The sequence below is a fragment of the Brachyhypopomus gauderio genome, chromosome 13 (genome assembly GCF_052324685.1).
Source record: "Brachyhypopomus gauderio isolate BG-103 chromosome 13, BGAUD_0.2, whole genome shotgun sequence".
NCBI lineage: Eukaryota > Metazoa > Chordata > Actinopteri > Gymnotiformes > Hypopomidae > Brachyhypopomus > Brachyhypopomus gauderio.
In genome coordinates this window covers 10,800,519-10,818,515 of record NC_135223.1, presented here as the reverse complement: position 1 = coordinate 10,818,515, position 17,997 = coordinate 10,800,519, and the positions used below count along the sequence as shown (strand labels likewise).

At 40.7% G+C, this 17,997-nt stretch overlaps 1 protein-coding gene across 2 annotated transcripts; it reads left to right on the top strand.

The window, feature by feature from the left end:
* Positions 1-4,553: 4,553 nt before the first annotated feature.
* LOC143473721 (uncharacterized) lies at positions 4,554-13,105 on the top strand. Of its 2 annotated transcripts, XM_076970831.1 has the most exons (3): positions 4,554-4,816; positions 8,837-8,896; positions 9,824-13,105. In XM_076970831.1, the coding sequence occupies exon 3, from the start codon at positions 9,919-9,921 to the stop codon at positions 11,440-11,442; it is 1,524 nt and encodes a 507-aa protein (XP_076826946.1). In that variant the 5' UTR covers positions 4,554-4,816; positions 8,837-8,896; positions 9,824-9,918; the 3' UTR covers positions 11,443-13,105. The 2 variants fall into 2 exon arrangements, with proteins under 2 accessions (XP_076826946.1, XP_076826945.1); XM_076970830.1 differs by having other exon boundaries at positions 8,837-13,105.
* Positions 13,106-17,997: the final 4,892 nt, after the last annotated feature.

Sequence of the window (17,997 nt, the reverse complement as noted above, 5' to 3'; positions counted from 1 at the left end):
ACTGGAACCAATCCTGAAGTGAGTGATGCATTTATGGCCTTAGGGGACAGATAACAGGGAGACAATGTTTCACCCACTGTTTTGGGATGGGGTTTAACTGACAGGTAGTGGTTCTTGAGTTTAAAATGAGCTGATCAACATAACCCTCGTTCACAGTAGACAAAGTGGAAAGATGCTTACCCGTAAATTGAACAGTGAGTGAGGATTAACAGAGGGTGGAATGATGGGAAACTGTGAATATATAGAATCAATTTTACGATTTAAGAAGTCCAGAAACTGTGAGCAGAGTTCAACGGAGGGGGTTAACGGAAGGCAATTAAGTGGGCGTATCAACTTATTGACAGTTTGAAAGAGAGCTCTGGGATTGCCATTTGCGTGTTGAATGAGGTTGGAGTAGTAAAATTATTTTGCTTTTTGCAATTCCTGTTTGTAATAGCCAATGTGGTCCTTATAAGCGAGAGCATGCACCATCAAGCCAGTGCTCTTCCAGCGACGCTCAAGCTGATGACCCACTGCTTTCAGTTTACGTAGGGTGCAGGCTGAATAAAAGTTGCTTTGCGAGTCTTTAGTGGTGCCAATTCACTAAAGATAGCGGAGAGGGTACTGTTATAACAAGCCACAAGTTGGTCTGCATTGTGACCATGAAGATCAGTGTGATCAGTCTGACTGAGCATTTTCATGAGGACAGGAGGAGTGATATTTCTAGTGTCCTTAAAAGAAAACTGGTGTGATTTGCGCTGCCCACGCTTAAAACATGGAATGACAAAATTGAAAAACACAGCCTTATGGTCAGAAATAAACAGTTCAACTCCATACAATTTAGTAGGAGCGATGCCAAACCAACAATGTCCAAAGTATGACCTTTGGTATGCGTAGGAAAATTTACATTCTGAGCAATATCAAAACATGTGAGCAGATCTAAAAAGCTTTTAGCGAATGCGCAGTTGTCAGAATCAACATGAATGTTGAAATCACCAAGCAGCAGCACAAGCAGGTGCTTTTTTTAGCACACATGGAACACGTCATTATAAAAACACTACACGCATATGTTGAATGAAATTTGACTTTTATTTGTAACATTCTCTAAACGTGAATTTTCAAAGGAAAAAAGTCACACCACCAACTGATAAAATCCATATCCAATATTAACTATATACAGTCATTGTTAAGTCCTTCATTTAACTTCTGTTTACCCTCCATTGTCTGCAGGCCTTGTTGCATATATTTTGGAATTAATAAATCAATATTGGCCTACAATTAAGACAGTAAAAAGACCAAAAAGTATGAGAAGGAGTTACCACGGTAAAGTTGGCTCAGTGTTCTATATTCTATGGGTGCATCTCAATTCAGGGGCTGCAGCCCACGAAGTGCGCATTTGTAGGCCGGTTACGTCACTGCGCCACGCCGAAGGCTGTCCCAATTCGTGGGCTCCTTCTTATGCGGCCGCCGAAGCCTTCAAAACCCCGAAAACGAAGGATGCATGTGAGTATCCTTTGCGTCCCACCATATCCCAGGATTCATTGCTCTATGAACAATAAACAGGCGACATGGCGGAGTCTAGTGTACAGACCGAAGAATTCGTTTTTAAATGTAGGTATTTTTTAAATATGGAAATTTATATTGCAATGAGATGTTAAATAACATGCCAATTATTAATGATTTTGCAGGTAAACTTGTGATTTGTGTATTTACTAAAGTGTAACGTTTTTAAAAATACATTGAATTTTGTTAATTAAGTTATACTTCCCGCCAAACATGTGAATACATGTTCAATAAAAATAAACAATAAAAACAGAAAAAATGCGGTTTCTAGCTCTATTTTGTCGGACAGCTCGCTAACATGTATGTAACGTATGTAACACGTATGTACGGAGCCCGTAAGGTGACATGTAAAAAATAAAATAACGCGTGGCCATGACTTATATACGGAGCCCTTAAGGTGACATCATGTAAAAAATAAAATAACGCGTGTGAACGCCTTACTAACGCGTGGCCACGACTTACGAACGTGTGCGAACGAGATATTTAAGGTGTGGGAACGAGATAATTAACGCGTGGGAACGAGATCATTAAGGCGTGGGAACGAGATACTAATGTTGCCTTTCACGAGCGGCAACAAAGTTCATTTTTCACAGCAAAACAAGCAGATCCCAGGGTTGTTCGTGAACTGACTGCCAAGGAGGGGATGTACACTAACTGACTGCCCAAGGAAGATAAACCTGGCTTTATATAAAGTAATACTTAATTATCTCGTTCGCACGCGTTAATTATCTCGTTCGCACGCGTTAGTAAGGCGTTCGCACACGTTAGTAAGGCGTTCGCACGCGTTAGTAAGTCGTGGCCACGCGTTAGTAAGGCGTTCGCACGCGTTAGTAAGTCGTGGCCACGCGTTAGTAAGTCATTCGCACGCGTTAGTAAGTAACATACTTGCTGTTTGCCCATGCGTTCGCGTACACAACCGGCTGCGTTGTGAACGTTACTGAGAACATACTAGCCTATGTGCAACGCGTGAAACTGGCGGCGTCCACTAGAGGGCAGAACGTAGAAAGGGCTTCGGTATTTTAACGATGCAAACATGGCAACACTCGAGGAGATTAGCCTTTGGGTAATTTTACGGTCACGGCAGAAAAAACGACCACAGCGATCCCCTCGTAGGTGGTATGTAAGGCCGTTAAATCAAAGACGTTGTGAGAATGGCGAGTTTGTGTCGTTGGATATCGTTGTGTCCATCTTGATGCTGGTTAGCGGCTACACTGCCCCTAGCGGTTTTGTGTGTATTGCACCTCGCGTACGCGTCGCGTTAACTTTTGGAGGACGTGCAAGACCTACGCGCCAAACCGACGCAGGATACGCGAAGCAGCCATGATGCGTACGCGAACGCGTAATTAACAGCAAGTATGTTTCCAGCTTTAGTAAGGCGTTCGCACGCGTTAGTAAGTCGTGGCCACGCGTTATTATTTTTTTACATGATGTCACCTTACGGGCTCCGTACGTATGTAACGGGGCAGAGCGTGGTCACGCAAACATACGTATTGCGAAGACTAGACGGTCTCATTTAACAGCCGTGAGATGCAGCCTACCCGGCCTTCGAAGTGTGTGGCCTCTGTGGGCTGCGGTCTACGCAAGACGTCTTTTCAACATAAAAGTCATGGTGTACAACTTTTAAACATGCAACTGAACAACTGAACATGTGAACCTATAAACACAAAGGTATCAAGTACATACAAGGAGCAATGCATTTCATGTGCATCTAGACTTGTGAAACATTTCTCACATTTGTGAAAACACATTAGGCTATAGCACATATTTCCTGTGTTTTGCATTGGTGGACCAGAATACATGGCTCTCACTGTTAAATAACATGACCTAGACCCCCCATTTCAGGTCTATGTTCAAGTACACATAAGGAGCAATGCATTTCATGTGCAACTGGACTTGTGAAACACTTCTCACATTTGTGAAAACACATTGATCAATGACGAGCTTACCGACTAACATGAATTCTTCGTTAATTCATAGATGTGATCTTTTCACATCTTCTAAATTTATCTTTACTGAAAGCCATTGTGTGGGTATAAATTAACAATATGTAAGAATTGTATAATAGGTATCTATCGCATACACTATCTGATTTCTTTAAATAACGAGCCCATTCTTTCGTGAATGTCTGGCGAATATAGAACGCTGAACCAAATTACCGCGGTCTGAAACAGAACTGCTGCTGCAGCGCATCTGATGTGACAAAGGAAGAGAGAGCTCGGGTGTGTGCGAGGTGGTGGCTCATTTCAGGGCATTGTTTTTAATCGCTCAGGTTTTCAAAAGATCAATTCAAACCGACCTCAGTAAAATGTTAATAATAATAATAATCTTTTTTTTAAACCGAAGATTCAAAGCGCACTTTCGTTGATAAAGGGCAGAGTTGGTGGTGCTAAATGTCTATGTCTACAGCTGTGCCCGTGCCTGTACAAACGACTTCGCGCGAGCTGCGTTACAGTTCTTTGATATGAAGGAGTTCAAGTTCCTTTTTGCACTTTTTTATTCAGCAAATGTTTTGTCTTTGTTGCTTATTAAGGACATGTTAATGCATTTATATGCAGAAAATATATGTATGTTGGTGCAATAAACATACAGATCTGAATTCATTTAAAATGTGTTCTTATTGAGAATAATTTGTAGTGTCTTTCATATCCAATTATTTGAAGTGCGTGGTCATGTGGCCCTCTAATAATAGTGCTGAAAAAAAGTTGGCCCTCTTTATCATGGAAGTTGCCCATCCCTGATACAGAGCATTAAAGTCATTAAGTTATTTTGTGACTGCCTATTTCAAAGGCAACAAAAGTTGTTCGTTTTTTCAGAGTTCATTTGTAGTTCAAACATATTTAGGGTATTTTTTACTCATTTTTTCTTTCCCACAACGTTATTATACAGCTTCAAAAACAAGTATTATGCAAATTAGGCGATGACGCCATTTAGCGACATTTAGGACAGCCAATAGCGACTTTCCTTACTGAGGAGTTGGCAACGCTGCTCTTACAGACAGATACGATACTTTGATGAATCAACGTACGCAGCAGTCGGTTCGTGCGGGAGAGTAAAAAAAGATTGAGTTTCAATCTTTTTCACGAGTATTGCTCAAAATTAATACCAGCGTTGGTATCGATATTTGGATCGATCCACCCACCTCTACCTACCATCACCATCGGACATTGCAAACCACAAGTTTCCTTATTCTCAATATCAGCATCGGGCGTTTAGTGGAGTTGCGCTATTGTCTACTGTGTTAAGCGTTTGGAAGTTTTTAACTACTGGTTGACCTGTAAGTACTTCACTTAGTAATACGTACCACTAACACCTTTTAACCAAATCTTAACCAGACTATTTTGTTCGTTCCGTTACCTCACGGTTGAATCTCGTGTCTTGGCTAAGTTGGTGAAAAATTCAATGTGTTAAACTGTTTTTATAATGGATGTTCTACCGCTAACTAACTCAGCCAGATAACGTAGCTACTTATTTGCGAATATAATTCTATTTGGTTCTTTTGTTTAGTAGCTCAGTGGTTCCTGTTACAAAGATACAAGCTTATATGCTGGTTATATTGTACGGTTTTATTACTGAGTACACGCCATCTGCACTTCGCAAAAGCTCCGTCGCGCTATCTACATTGAAAGCTCACTTACGCGCATACACGCGGTATTACGGTAGCGCTTTGGGAAACGACGCAGAGAGACTGAAATGTTATAAATCAGGGGTACTCAAATAGAAATGATGACGGGCCACATTTTTATTTTTTCAACCACTGAAGGGGCCACTTACGGGGTTGTGGCGAACGTAAATTGTTGACGGGGGGTGGCGAACGCATTTGGGCGTCTGCTATCTGTTTATTGTTGCCATAGAGGCAATCCCCAGCATCGTCTTGAGATCGCGGTGCGCGATTTCAAAATAAGAGCGGATAGCGCGATTGAAAAAAATATATATAATAAAAAAAAAACACTTTTCAAAACAGCTCGCGGGCCAGAAATAGATGGCCCGCGGGCCGCTGTTTGAGTATGGGGGTTATAAATTGATGTTCTGGACTTATCTAAATAACTAAATGTGCCCATATTTTGTTCTTCAGCTATGGGTGGGAATTTTAAGTCTTATGATACCAAACTGAAATAAGTTGGCAAAATCCTGATACATGACGATTCTGTTGCTTATGTTAACTATTTGGGGCTGTGTAAAATACACAAATCAAATTATCACATTACTCCACTATATTCTTGAAGTACACTTAATGTATCATTCCTTTGATTTGCACGTGTTTTTACTGTAGCATTTTGGGATAAGAGGCTGGCAAAATCATGTTATGACAATTCGGTTGCTTATGTTCACTATTTGGGGCTGTGTAAAACACACAAATCAAATTGTTTTCAAATTACTCTACACTTTCTAGGGTATTATTCCTTTGATTGCCAGTGTTTTTACTGTAACATTTTGAAATAATGAGATGGACAATATATATTACTTTTTATACATATCGATTTATTAATTCTGATCAATCTTCCTCACTACTATCACCGCTTCCACCACAACCATCATATACACAATTAAATGCGCATATTTAAACTTCAGAACATTTCCTGCCATACACATGTCGTCATCTTCTTGGTCTTCTGCTACCACTTGTTTAATCTGTGCAGATTTGACAATGCCATTCTTCTGTTGTGGTGTCTAAGGCACTGCACAGGCACACAGTTTGGGTGGTACCAGGAGGTACATCTGCTGCACTGGACCATCACCTCTTTATTATGGGAGGTTCTGCAGACACCGTAAACTTCCACTTTGTCTGTTTCTCCCTCAGGTTTTGGCTGTGTTTTTATGAAGGGAAAGACAGGAACTCTTTTCTCTATCATTGCTCTGTAGAGTCTTTGCCTTAGTTTTTTCTCCTCAAAATGGCACTCGTCTGGTCTGACTCCTTCACATAAAACTATTGCAAAGGCCAGTGCAAATACTTCAGTTGCAAATGGCCAGTTGCTACCTGACTGCTGAATTTGCACAGCAGGTCTCCTGAGGAGGAAATAGGGTGCTTCTGGACAAAGCATCCAAGACAGCATTTGATAGGTGGTCTTATTAATTGATGCATTCAAACTGTCATAAATGCACACCTCGTTTGGCCCACAGAAAATGTTGCTTGCTGTAATCTAGTGATTGTCATTAATGTTCAGTACTTGTACAAATGGCTTTTCTGTCTTCCCAACAATCCCTCCACGACAAAGTGCTGAAAAAAGCAGACATGACTGAAAACCATCAGTATCACAGTACTGCTGCACCATGTAGAAGCAAGCTAAATCCATTTCATCACTGCTTAGCCACGTGTGGGGATCCAGAATGCTAATCAGCTGATGATGGCGAATGGATACTGGATTATGGATGCATAATTTCAGTGCAAAAAAATTCAGTGCTTCAAATTCAAGGGCAAAAAATTCTGTGCTTCATATTCAAATTCAAAATCTAGTGAGACAGATTTTCTACCATACATAACTCACCTTTCCTTCCTTTTTGGATCCATAATACTTGTTTTGAAGTGTTCTGTATGCATATTATATTAAAATGGAGCAAACTAATTTTGACAAGACAACATGATGCTTCGAATCAATGCAATAATGGTTTAACCTTTGGTGACCCTGAATAGCTTACACATGGACCAAACCAAACATTAATGTAACATACTGTAATTTGAGATTAACGTTATTTATCTTTAGTCTATTAGTAACTAAATGTAATGCATCAAATATAAGGAAATTCTACAAAGGAAATAAATAGGATTATATACATGTACATATATAATATATTTATAAACATATTAAGAGCTACTTACCATTGTCACGTTGTGGGGGGGCCCCCTACCGGTCGCCCCCGGTTACAGCGGCAGCGGTCCTGTTTTTGGTCACGTGATGTTCGTCCCTCAGGTGGGTGGGACCCGTGATCCGTCTCACCTGAGGGTCGTTTGTTCGTCTATATATGTCTTGTCTTTGTACCAGTTGACTGCTGGTTATTATTTCCTTAATCTGGAACCATGCATGGGTTTTTGGTTTGCACACTTTCTATTAAACCATCCTCTTTCCCTGAGACTTGGCGTGATCGCTTCCTTTTTAGTTGCTCACACCTGCCCGTCACAACCATTACATATAAAAGTAATGTTTGGAAGCCCCCCTCCCCAAAATAAGTTGGGTCTACCATCTCCTTGAACACTCACAGAGGTGTTAACAACCATGGTTGCCCTAGCAACGACCATGATTGCCCTTTAGATCGCACGACCGAGCTTTTGCGAAGTGCAGATTGTGTAACCGCAGTGCTTTATTACAGTGGCTTTAATGTGCGATTTCGTTGATTTTATGCTGTTATAGTGGATGTATTGTAATGTTACATTTGATTTAGTTTGGTTATTCATTGAAATATTTTTACGTTTAGGTGAAATCATATAGATAGATATATATGGATGTACTTTTCCTAAGCACAATAACATTTGGGAGAAGCTTTGACGCCCCCTCAGGAACTACTTTAGAAAATGTTTACTGTGTATTTTCTCCCCACCCCCACATTGAAATGTAATTTACGCCCTTGATTTCAGATTATTTTCCCATTGTTATTCGGTTCCTCTTTTTGTATCCATCGCACGATAGAAAATGATCTCTAAAGGAATCTAGTCTTGTAAAAAGTCACCCTGCAAGATCCTTTATCTTTTTCAAATCAGTATTCTTACCATTTATCTATGTTTCAGAGCAAAAATAAATAAATGACGGAAATAACATGTATTATTTAAAGCTTGCATGTTAATGTTGTCACCCTGAGTACATGTAGTCTTGGTAAAGGTCGTAGTGATATGTGGAATCGGCATTTGAGTTTTCAACCCATCTGTCATCTTCTCCAGTTGTTTATACATTGTTATTGATCAGTGACAGCCAATATGAGATCAAATATTCATTTTACTAAAACGTTATGTTCGTGTTTATAGGAAGCTATGCTTTAGTGCAGGCATGTCCAAAATTCGTACCAGGGGACAATATGCAGCGTGCCAGCACAATATAAAATGCCCTTGTACAAAAAAAGGCTATTTTGTATTTCACCAGAAGATGGCAGTAGATCTCGCCTATACTGTAGATCTTGAACAACTTTTACAGCTTTTACAGGTATGCTGTAAAAATGACATTTAATAGGAAATGGCACGGAGATCTATGTTGAGGAACAGTTTGAATAAAGTAGATGTGTTAGATCTACACCACGTGTGCATGTTTTACTTTTAATGTCAATTGTGAAGTGTGGAAATTTAAAATTATTTTATTCTAATCATTTTCAGTCCAACAGAAATGTTGAAGATGTTGTCTTAACAGCGAGACATTTAAGATCTTCTGAAGAGGTGAGTTATATTTTAAACCTGCGACTGATGAATTTCTCAGTATAATTCAGATAAATAAACAACAGTTCAGTTTAAAGCACACACATAGCCAAAAGGTAGCCTGTAGGCCCAATTATACCTTTTGGATTTGCATACATAATGCAGCCTTGTTTGTTTTTGGGTCTTTGAACAGGCTCCCAATCTCATTATACACACAGGCTGGGTTAGAGTCCCTTCTGAACAGGACAGTAACTCTGCTATGGAGTATAATGCTGCCAAAACATTGTAAAAAAACAACATTTTCCGCAAATATACTATTTGCAAGCAAACATAACGAGATTTTCAAATGAAAACCACGACTTACAAATACAAAATGCAATAGTTGTAAATTCATATGTGGCTTTCAAGCAAATGCACAGCAACTTTTTAATGCAACACACTACATGTACAAATACGTACATACAAAAAATGTCCTTTGTGGATCATGTGACTTTTTGCACACTTTTAGCAGGAGTGCTTTCTAAAGAGGCCAACATCATTTTTACCTTCAATCTACCTAGAAACATTGCACATTGAGTAATCGTCTGATGCACAATAATTTAAAAGGTCAAATCACACTGCTGGAACTCATAAGGAGCTTCAACAGACCAAAGCAGCTCTGCAGCACCATGAGAGAGACTAATAACAACTTGGAAAATAAAATTGATGAACCCTACAAAATAAAAGTTCATATAGACTGGCACATAGAGTGGCACTGACACGTATCACAACATAGACAAACATTTTCATTTTAGTGAAGTAATGAAGCCTTGCACTGTCTCCTGATGGTCTTTAGCATCAATGTCTTTAGAATTAATGTCTTTAGCATTATGTAGATCCCAAACTGTTCTTTGTCATGATTGTTTCATCTTCATTGTTTCATGAATTTGCATTGTCTTTTTCCTCTAGGAATTAATACTGTCCACTTTTCTAAACACGTAAACTTTACCTACATAAACACATTTATCTGTGAGGAGTATGTCAGACTGCGGAAATCAGTAAACATGGAAAATGAGAAAAGCTACAACTGCTTAGAGTGTGGAAAGAGTTTTACTACACAGAGTAATCTTCGATTGCACAAGCGCATTCACAGAGGAGAGAAGCCATATCACTGCTCTGAGTGTGGGAAGAGTTTTACTACACAGGGTAATCTTCAACTGCACCAGCGCATTCACACAGGAGAAAAGCCATATCACTGCTCAGAGTGTGGGAAGAGTTTTATTCAACAGAGTCATCTCAACGTACACCAGCGCATTCACACAGGAGAGAAGCCATATCACTGCTCAGTGTGTGGGAAGAGTTTTACTCAACAAAGTAGTCTTCAACTGCACCAGCACATTCACACAGGAGAGAAGCCATATCTCTGCTCAGAGTGTGGGAAGAGTTTTACTCAACAGGGAAGTCTTCAATTGCACCAGCGCATTCACACAGGAGAGAAGCCATATCACTGCTCAGAGTGTGAGAAGAGTTTTACTAGACAGAGTCATCTTCATCAGCACCAGCGAATTCACACAGGAGAGAAGCCATATCACTGCTCAGAGTGTGGGAAGAGTTTTTCTCAACATAGTTATTTTCAACGGCACCAGCGCATTCACACAGGCGAGAAGCCATATCACTGCTCAGAGTGTGGGAACAGTTTTACTCATCAGAGTCATCTCAACGAACACCAGCACAGTCACACAGGAGAAAAGCCACATCACTGCTCAGAGTGTAGGAAGAGTTTTACTACACAGGGAAGTCTTCAAGTGCACCAGCGCATTCACACAGGAGAGAAGCCATATCACTGCTCAGAGTGTGAGAAGAGTTTTACTACACAGAGTAATCTTCATCAGCACCAGCGCATTCACACAGGAGAGAAGCCATATCACTGCTCAGAGTGTGGGAAGCGTTTTACTAAACAGAGTAATCTTCATCAGCACCAGCGCATTCACACAGGAGAGAAGCCATATCACTGCTCAGAGTGTGAGAAGAGTTTTACTAGACAGAGCAATCTTCATCAGCACCAGCGCATTCACACAGGAGAGAAGCCATATCACTGCTCAGAGTGTGGGAAGAGTTTTACTACACAGAGTAATCTTAAACTGCACAAGCACATTCACACAGGAGAGACACCATATCACTGCTCTGAGTGTGGGAAGAGTTTTACTACACAGGGTAATCTTCTCCGGCACCAGCGCATTCACATAGGAGAGAAGCCATATCACTGCTCAGAGTGTGGGAAAAGTTTTATTCAACACAGTTATCTCAGCGTACACCAGCGCATTCATACAGGGGAGAAGCCATATCTCTGCTCAGAGTGTGGGAAGAGTTTTACTCAACAGGGAAGTCTTCAAGTGCACCAGCGCATTCACACAGGAGAGAAGCCATATCACTGCTCAGAGTGTGGGAAGAGTTTTACTAGACAGAGTAGTCTTCAACTGCACCAGCGAATTCACACAGGAGAGAAGCCATTACACTGCTCAGTGTGGGGAAGTCCGATGCTTCTAGCTACAGTGCTAGCTAACTGTACATTTTCTGTATTGCACTAATACTGCACTGTATTAATACAGACTGATGCAGGCTGGACAGACTACATGTGATCTGCAGTAAACATTAGTGGGAGACTCTGAGCACAGACGTTTGAACATTTCCTCATCAGTCATGAATGCTTTTAGTTTCTTTGTTTTCACTCATCATGGCCAGCAGGCTAACTGGAGTATTCACATGCATCAGTGTCCCTGCTTGCTTAAAGAGCTTTACTACTCAAGTCCCATTCAATGTAATGAGAAACTGTGTAACACAACTGTTTATGGTTAAAAACCTAAAGAGTCAGTGTGTAAAATAATTCGTCCAGAAATTAGTGGTGGGACTCGATTAAAAAAAATCAATCAAATTAATTGGAAGCTTTAATTAATCAAAATTTATCACATTTTAATTGGATTTCAATATTTAACATGAAAAATATTAATTTAAGTTTGAATGATGAATGAATCAATTAACATAAGCGTAAACCTGAACATCTTGTTTATTTTTCCACCAGTCTACTACACAGACCAATAGATGAGTGCAGAAAACAGAGCAGTTTTCAGAACACTGGAAATTCTGACCAAAAATGCCAAAGTACTGATTGACTTCAACTGCTTCTATTATAAATAAAATAGATAAAATATTGTCTACAATCTAAAATTGTATTAAAAAACATCATCTGATTTACTTCAGTTCTTCACAGTAATCTGTGTATCAGCAAGCAGGGGTTCACCTTCACCACCGTTTACATGGACAACTGTATTTTAAAGAAGGTCTTACCAGAGAAGAAGTACATCATCTTGGCCTGTGATGAGCTCCAAGGTTACTGCCACCCAGTCCATTTTGAGGCCAACCCAAGAAATCATACTCCAAGTACGAGTAGCCCAGACTGCACAAAGCGAAACTGTGAGAAACATTTTGAGGCCAAACCAAAGAACAGTGGACCATTTCCCATATGGACGGACCACGAAGGGTCAGATATTCAGGACTTTGGAGAGATTGTATGTCCTGCCATGGGCCATGGGCCATGTGATAATCACAATGCTGTCAGCTGCATTCATCTGCACCAAATGCCTCTTCAAAAGCAAGAAATAACTTAGTAGTAGTATAAGAAATAACTGCAGATGTATACAACACTGATGAGAAAGTTGGGTTATCACCTTCTTATATTACCTCAGTTGTGTTTGAACGTCCATTTTTGAGATGCCCTCTTTGTTTAATGGATCTGGTATTCATGTAGCAATGACAGGATTGTCTGCTACAGTGCTGTGAAAGTATAACCCAGTGTCAGTCAGCAACTAAAATGAGCTTTCATTTTAATGTTAGGGTCTCCTATGGTCACTCTATAGATGTTCCGGTTTGTTGTAGCGGTCAGGTTATATTTAACAGCTGCTTCAATAGGAAATGCTGTATAAAAAGCAATTTGGTGATTCTAATTTCATGTTTAGTTTGAATGAATGTAGGAAAAGAGTTCAAGTTCCCTCTCCCTAGTCTCATAATTCTGTTTAACACCTGTCTCTACACAGTCTAATCATTTTTGGTTTTTAGGTTTGTTATCCTCCAAATCTAATGTAAATGTAAAACAATGTAAATGTGCCATATTTGTCAATTGTAATTTTCACCTCAATCGAAATCTGTCCTCCGCATTTACCCATCTGTGCAGTAACCCTAACGAGGGCAGTCTAACGACTCTGTCTATTTTCTAATTCAGAACTATGAAAGTTGCTGCCGTTTTGACATTTCTGTTTACTTTGTTTTTCTTATTGCTCACTGATGTACTTTATGGTTGTAATGGCGAATAAAGACTCCCTTTTGCAGCACAGCCTCTATCTCTCTTTGCCACGGCCACCCTAGTCCCTTGACTCCTGTGTAGGTTGTCTTGAATTTTACTGTGTTTTGTATTTTGTCCTAATAATAAGCTTCTTTTGAAAGGCGAAAAAGACAATGGGCACTGAACTGCATTTGTTGAGCGGTTGGCTCTGGATATTGTGGGCCCCCTGTTTGAGACGGGCGATAAAAATAAGTATATTTTAGTGGTTAATGACGATTTTTCTAATGTGGCTGAGACTTTGTCTTCTGTATTGATGGCTGTGAAGGAGCATCATGCTAGGGCTTCCGGTCAACAGAAGCTTGATTGTAAAGCCAGATGTCAGTATTTCTCTGAAGGAGAGTTGGTGTGGGTTCGGAATAAAGCCAGGAGGAAGGGCTTGTACATGAAACTTCGGCGATGTTTTAAGGGCCCTTACAGAGTGTTGGAGAAACTCACTGATGGGTTGTATAGACTCTCTCCCACACAGGGAGGGCCCGAAATGGTGTTACACTTTAACCTCTCCTCTCCCAGAACCAACTTGGCATGAACCAAGGACGGACATTCAGGATTAAATGTGCCATATTTTGGTTAGCGCAACCTCTAAGGCGAAAGTGGAGCAACCATCAGGGAGGTGTGCGCTGGAGGTACAGCTGGGCCCCACAGAGGCGGCAGAGTAGTGGGGATCTAGCACAAAAGCCTACAGGGCACAGCTCAGGGCCTGTTGGGGCCTTCGTGGAAAGGCAGGAGCCTATAGAGGAGAGCTCTGGGTCTGCTGTAGAGGAGTCTGAGCTGAGGCTGGAAGTACCGGCCCATGTGGAATGTTCCTTGGGGTTGGAGGGTCAGGAGTTATTGGAAGGGAAAGGTAAGGTTAGAGTGGGACAACATGAGCGTAGGTCACCCGCATGGACTAGGGATTATGAGATGTGATAGTGATGACCCGGGGACGGGTCTGTTGGATTGGTTGAAGGGGCGTGTTTAATTGCAGAGATTGCACCTGCAAACGATTGTAAATTGATTAGGGCAACCAGTTAAAATGAGGGGTAATGTTAGAGGAGATAGGCTTGTTTGGGTTGCGAAAACTGTGGCGAGTTGTGAGCGGTACTTAGATTGGTGTGGGAGGGAGTTGTGAGCGGTACTTAGATTGGTGTGGGAGGGAGTTGTTCGCTGTGGTTAGAGCAGCCGACGATGAAGATAGTTAGCAGCCAATTTAGTTGTTCCTGTGTCAGGAGGGGAGGAACGATTGCCTCCTGTAGAAAGGTAGTTGGGCGAGTAGTGTAGGGCTTACCCGTGCTGCTGTGGAACGTAGCCTGAAAAGAGATTAGATGACGCATAAGCTTAGACCCGGTGGGAGGGTCTTGTTCGCCGGCGCAAAATAAGTGGTGATTTTAAAACTCTATCTTGTTTGTGATTTTAATTAGTGTTTATGAATTTGAAGATAGGGATGGCAAACAGTCGTGAGGTCATTCTGGTGACCCTCTTAGTGTGAAGTGGTGTTTGCCCATTTTACAGTGTGGCATTTAAGTGGTTTGCTGTGGTGATACTTTGCAGTGATAATGAAGTCGCATGCTGTGGTTGGGGTGTGCCGTGGGGACTGCTGGGCCACTGCTTTTACATTCATGGTGATTGCCTGACCTTGCCTAATTGTGTGTGATAATAAATAAAGTCATCTTGTAGAAAATATTCCGTTGGTGTGTGTGATTGCATTTAGCCTCTGCGCCGGACCATCCAGCTTAACAAAGGTGGTGGCAGCATTTCCGCTACCCAGTACGTTTATGACAAATATTACACTACCAACAAAAAATCCCGTCGTGTACAAAGCTAAAAGATGAAAAACTTTTTATTTATCACTTAAGGCAAGGCAAGTTTTTTTTATTGCACCTTTCATACACAACGGTCATTCAAAGTGCTTTACAAATGAAAAGAATACACAGAAAAATGTAAAACAATAGATTTAAAAGAAATTAATCACATTTAAAAGCTGGAAATAAAAAAAATTTGAAAGATGGGACAAAAAGAAAATGTTAAAAGAAATTAAAGATATACCCAAGCTCTCTCGTACAACAAACACTCACACAGAGTGTGACCTTCACTTTCACTGGTTTTATGCAAACTGTGCTCGTCGGCCCACAGTTATGCACGGCCACCTGGTGCTCGACTCCCAGCCGAGGGTGAAACTCCCAATCACTCAGTTACCTTGCCTGGTAACCACCAATGGTGCCATCTGTATACCCCCTGTGGAGTTCGACCGCCAAACCTCTCGACTCTTGTCAAGTTAGATCCCCTGATCCTGACAGTTCCCTATCAACTGCGTCTGGCGTCGCCTGTGTATACACGTACCAGGGGAGAAGTCACAACCTCTGCAATAAGTTTCTACTGAGGAGAGAGACAAAGTTTAACTAAAAGCAGATCTAAAGAGGGAGCAAACATAAGAAGATAAAAATAAAATATTAAAATTAAACATAAAAAGGAAACAAACACAATAAAATGTAAAATAGGAAGCATGATTAAAACAGTAGATTTAAAGGAAGCTAAATTAATGAAGATAAAAGTGCCGTTACAGAGTAAAGGTAATTAAACTGAGCTGAAGGCCTGCTCAAACATGAAGGTTTTCAGTTTGGATTTAAAAGTATCTAGTGTTGGGGCTCTTCTAATGCTGTCTGTCAACCGGTTCCATTTCTGAGCAGCGTAGTAGCTAAATGCCGCCTCTCCATGTTTAGTTTTTACCTTAGGCGGCACTAACTGACCAGTTCCTAATGATCTGAGAGTTCTGCTTGGCTCATATTGTTGGAGCCCATCCAATAAATACATATATGTAATGCTGCAGCCCGGAGCCCCGGTGGGCGTGGGTAAAGGGCGGAGCATGTGTCAATCATTTTCGAATGCAGCCAATCAGATACTACACTTTTGTTGTCAATCAATTTTTATTAAGCCAATTATCAGCCAGAGTTAGCTGTCAATCATTTTTTACTGCAGCCAATCTTAACAGATCTGCCAAAAGAAGGCGGAAACTGCACGGAGAAGCTCTTTAAACAGAAGTATATGCCATTCTTGCACAAAAGTAGCTGAATAAAAACATTAGAAGAGCTATGACTTTAGACATTTTTAAATAAAAGTTTAAAATACTTCTCACTTGTTATTCTGGAACGGCACTTTAATGTTTTTTTTTCCTTTATTGCACGTATTGCATCATTTACATCATATATATATATGTGGCGAGTGTAAATTGTTAGCGGAGGGGAGGTGTAAATGGACACAAATTAAGTATTATATCGCGATCGATCGCCAAGTATAAACGCCTCTGCCGAGCAGAGCGTTGAGGAGCGATTTCGATTGGAGGATCGTGCTCTATTTTTTATTATTAATTTTTTGCTGATGCTGGTCCAGCGTGTCGCGTGCCACTGATTATGCCTCGGCGTGCCAACGGTGGCCCGCGTGCCATAGGTTGCCGATCCCTGCTGTAGAGCCTTTGAATATTAAAACCATTGTAGAAATTAAGTTCAGATGTGACCAGCAATGGAGCGCAAGTAAAAGAAGGACGCGATCACACATTCTCATTGAAAATGTAGGAGTTAATGAATAAAGTGCACCAACGCAAAACCCGTGACATAATCCCAGGCCCGTTGACAGTCTTGCTGGGGCCCGGGACAAGAAAGTTTCATGTGCCCCCCCCCCCCCCCCCCCCCCCCCCCCCCTTCTCCCGGCTTACGTAATTTGAATTTTCTCTGTTGCAGACAATCCTTGACTTAGGTCATATAGTATATAATACAGCCACACATCAAAGCTGTTTCTGACAGCTGACTGGTTTATACTTGACGTGTCGCGAGCGGCGCGAGGGTCCGCGCGGCGAAAATGACATAATCGCAGTGGCACCGAACGTACGCGAGGGTCTCGATTCGCGATTCGATTCGCGAGGTCGTGCACCTCTCGAATTTTGTAACTTCGCGCGCGCCGCGCTTCAGCACAATGAACAAAGTCACGTTTGCAGGGTTCATACACCTTTATAAGGTGGAATTCAAGCACTTGTACGTCACTTTAAAGGTCCATTTCAATATTTCCCTGAACGCTAAACTTAATTAAGTTAAATATTTATACATATACTCGAAATAATTTGCTTTTTATTTACATTATTTAATGGTTGTTCATTTTCAAAACTCCCAATCCTAACGTCTTCACGTTCTCTCATTTTTCGTCCTGGAATTACATTTGTTGTGAAACGAAGTAGTACTTTAGCCTAAATTCCAGCACTTTTCAAACCTGGAACACAATGCATTAAAATACATTAAAATTCGACTTTCTTTTCTGCACTCCAGATTTCTGTATTTACTTTAACTATCCACCACTGTATTTCCCGCTGTTGGGCGGGTACCAGCCAGCTACGGTCGATGCTGGATCAAACCATTTTTCAGTGGGAGGCGGGGGTGTATGCACTTAATGGAAAATATGCAGATAGGTAAAAAACATATATTTTAGCCATTGAGCTTTTTTTTTTTTTTTTTTTTTTTTTTTTTGGCCCACCTCCACCCCCCCATCTTTGGAGGACAACTTTGTTTTTATGTACAGATTTAAATGGCAATTATAACAATTCTGTATAATATATAGTGTAGTGATAACAATATATAGTGATAACAATATCCAAGAAAAGAGGGGAAGAGAAATAATAAAAAGGGAAAAGACAGAGGTAGGAGAAGAAAGGAGAAGAAAAAGAAAAGAAGAAGAAAAAAAAAAAATAATAATAATAAAATAATAATAATAATAATATTAATAAAAT

What these genes read in the sequence shown, in the direction of transcription:
- LOC143473721 (XM_076970830.1), top strand. Translation starts at nt 9,796, where the DNA reads ATGAATTTGCATTGTCTTTTTCCTCTAGGAATTAATACTGTCCACTTT.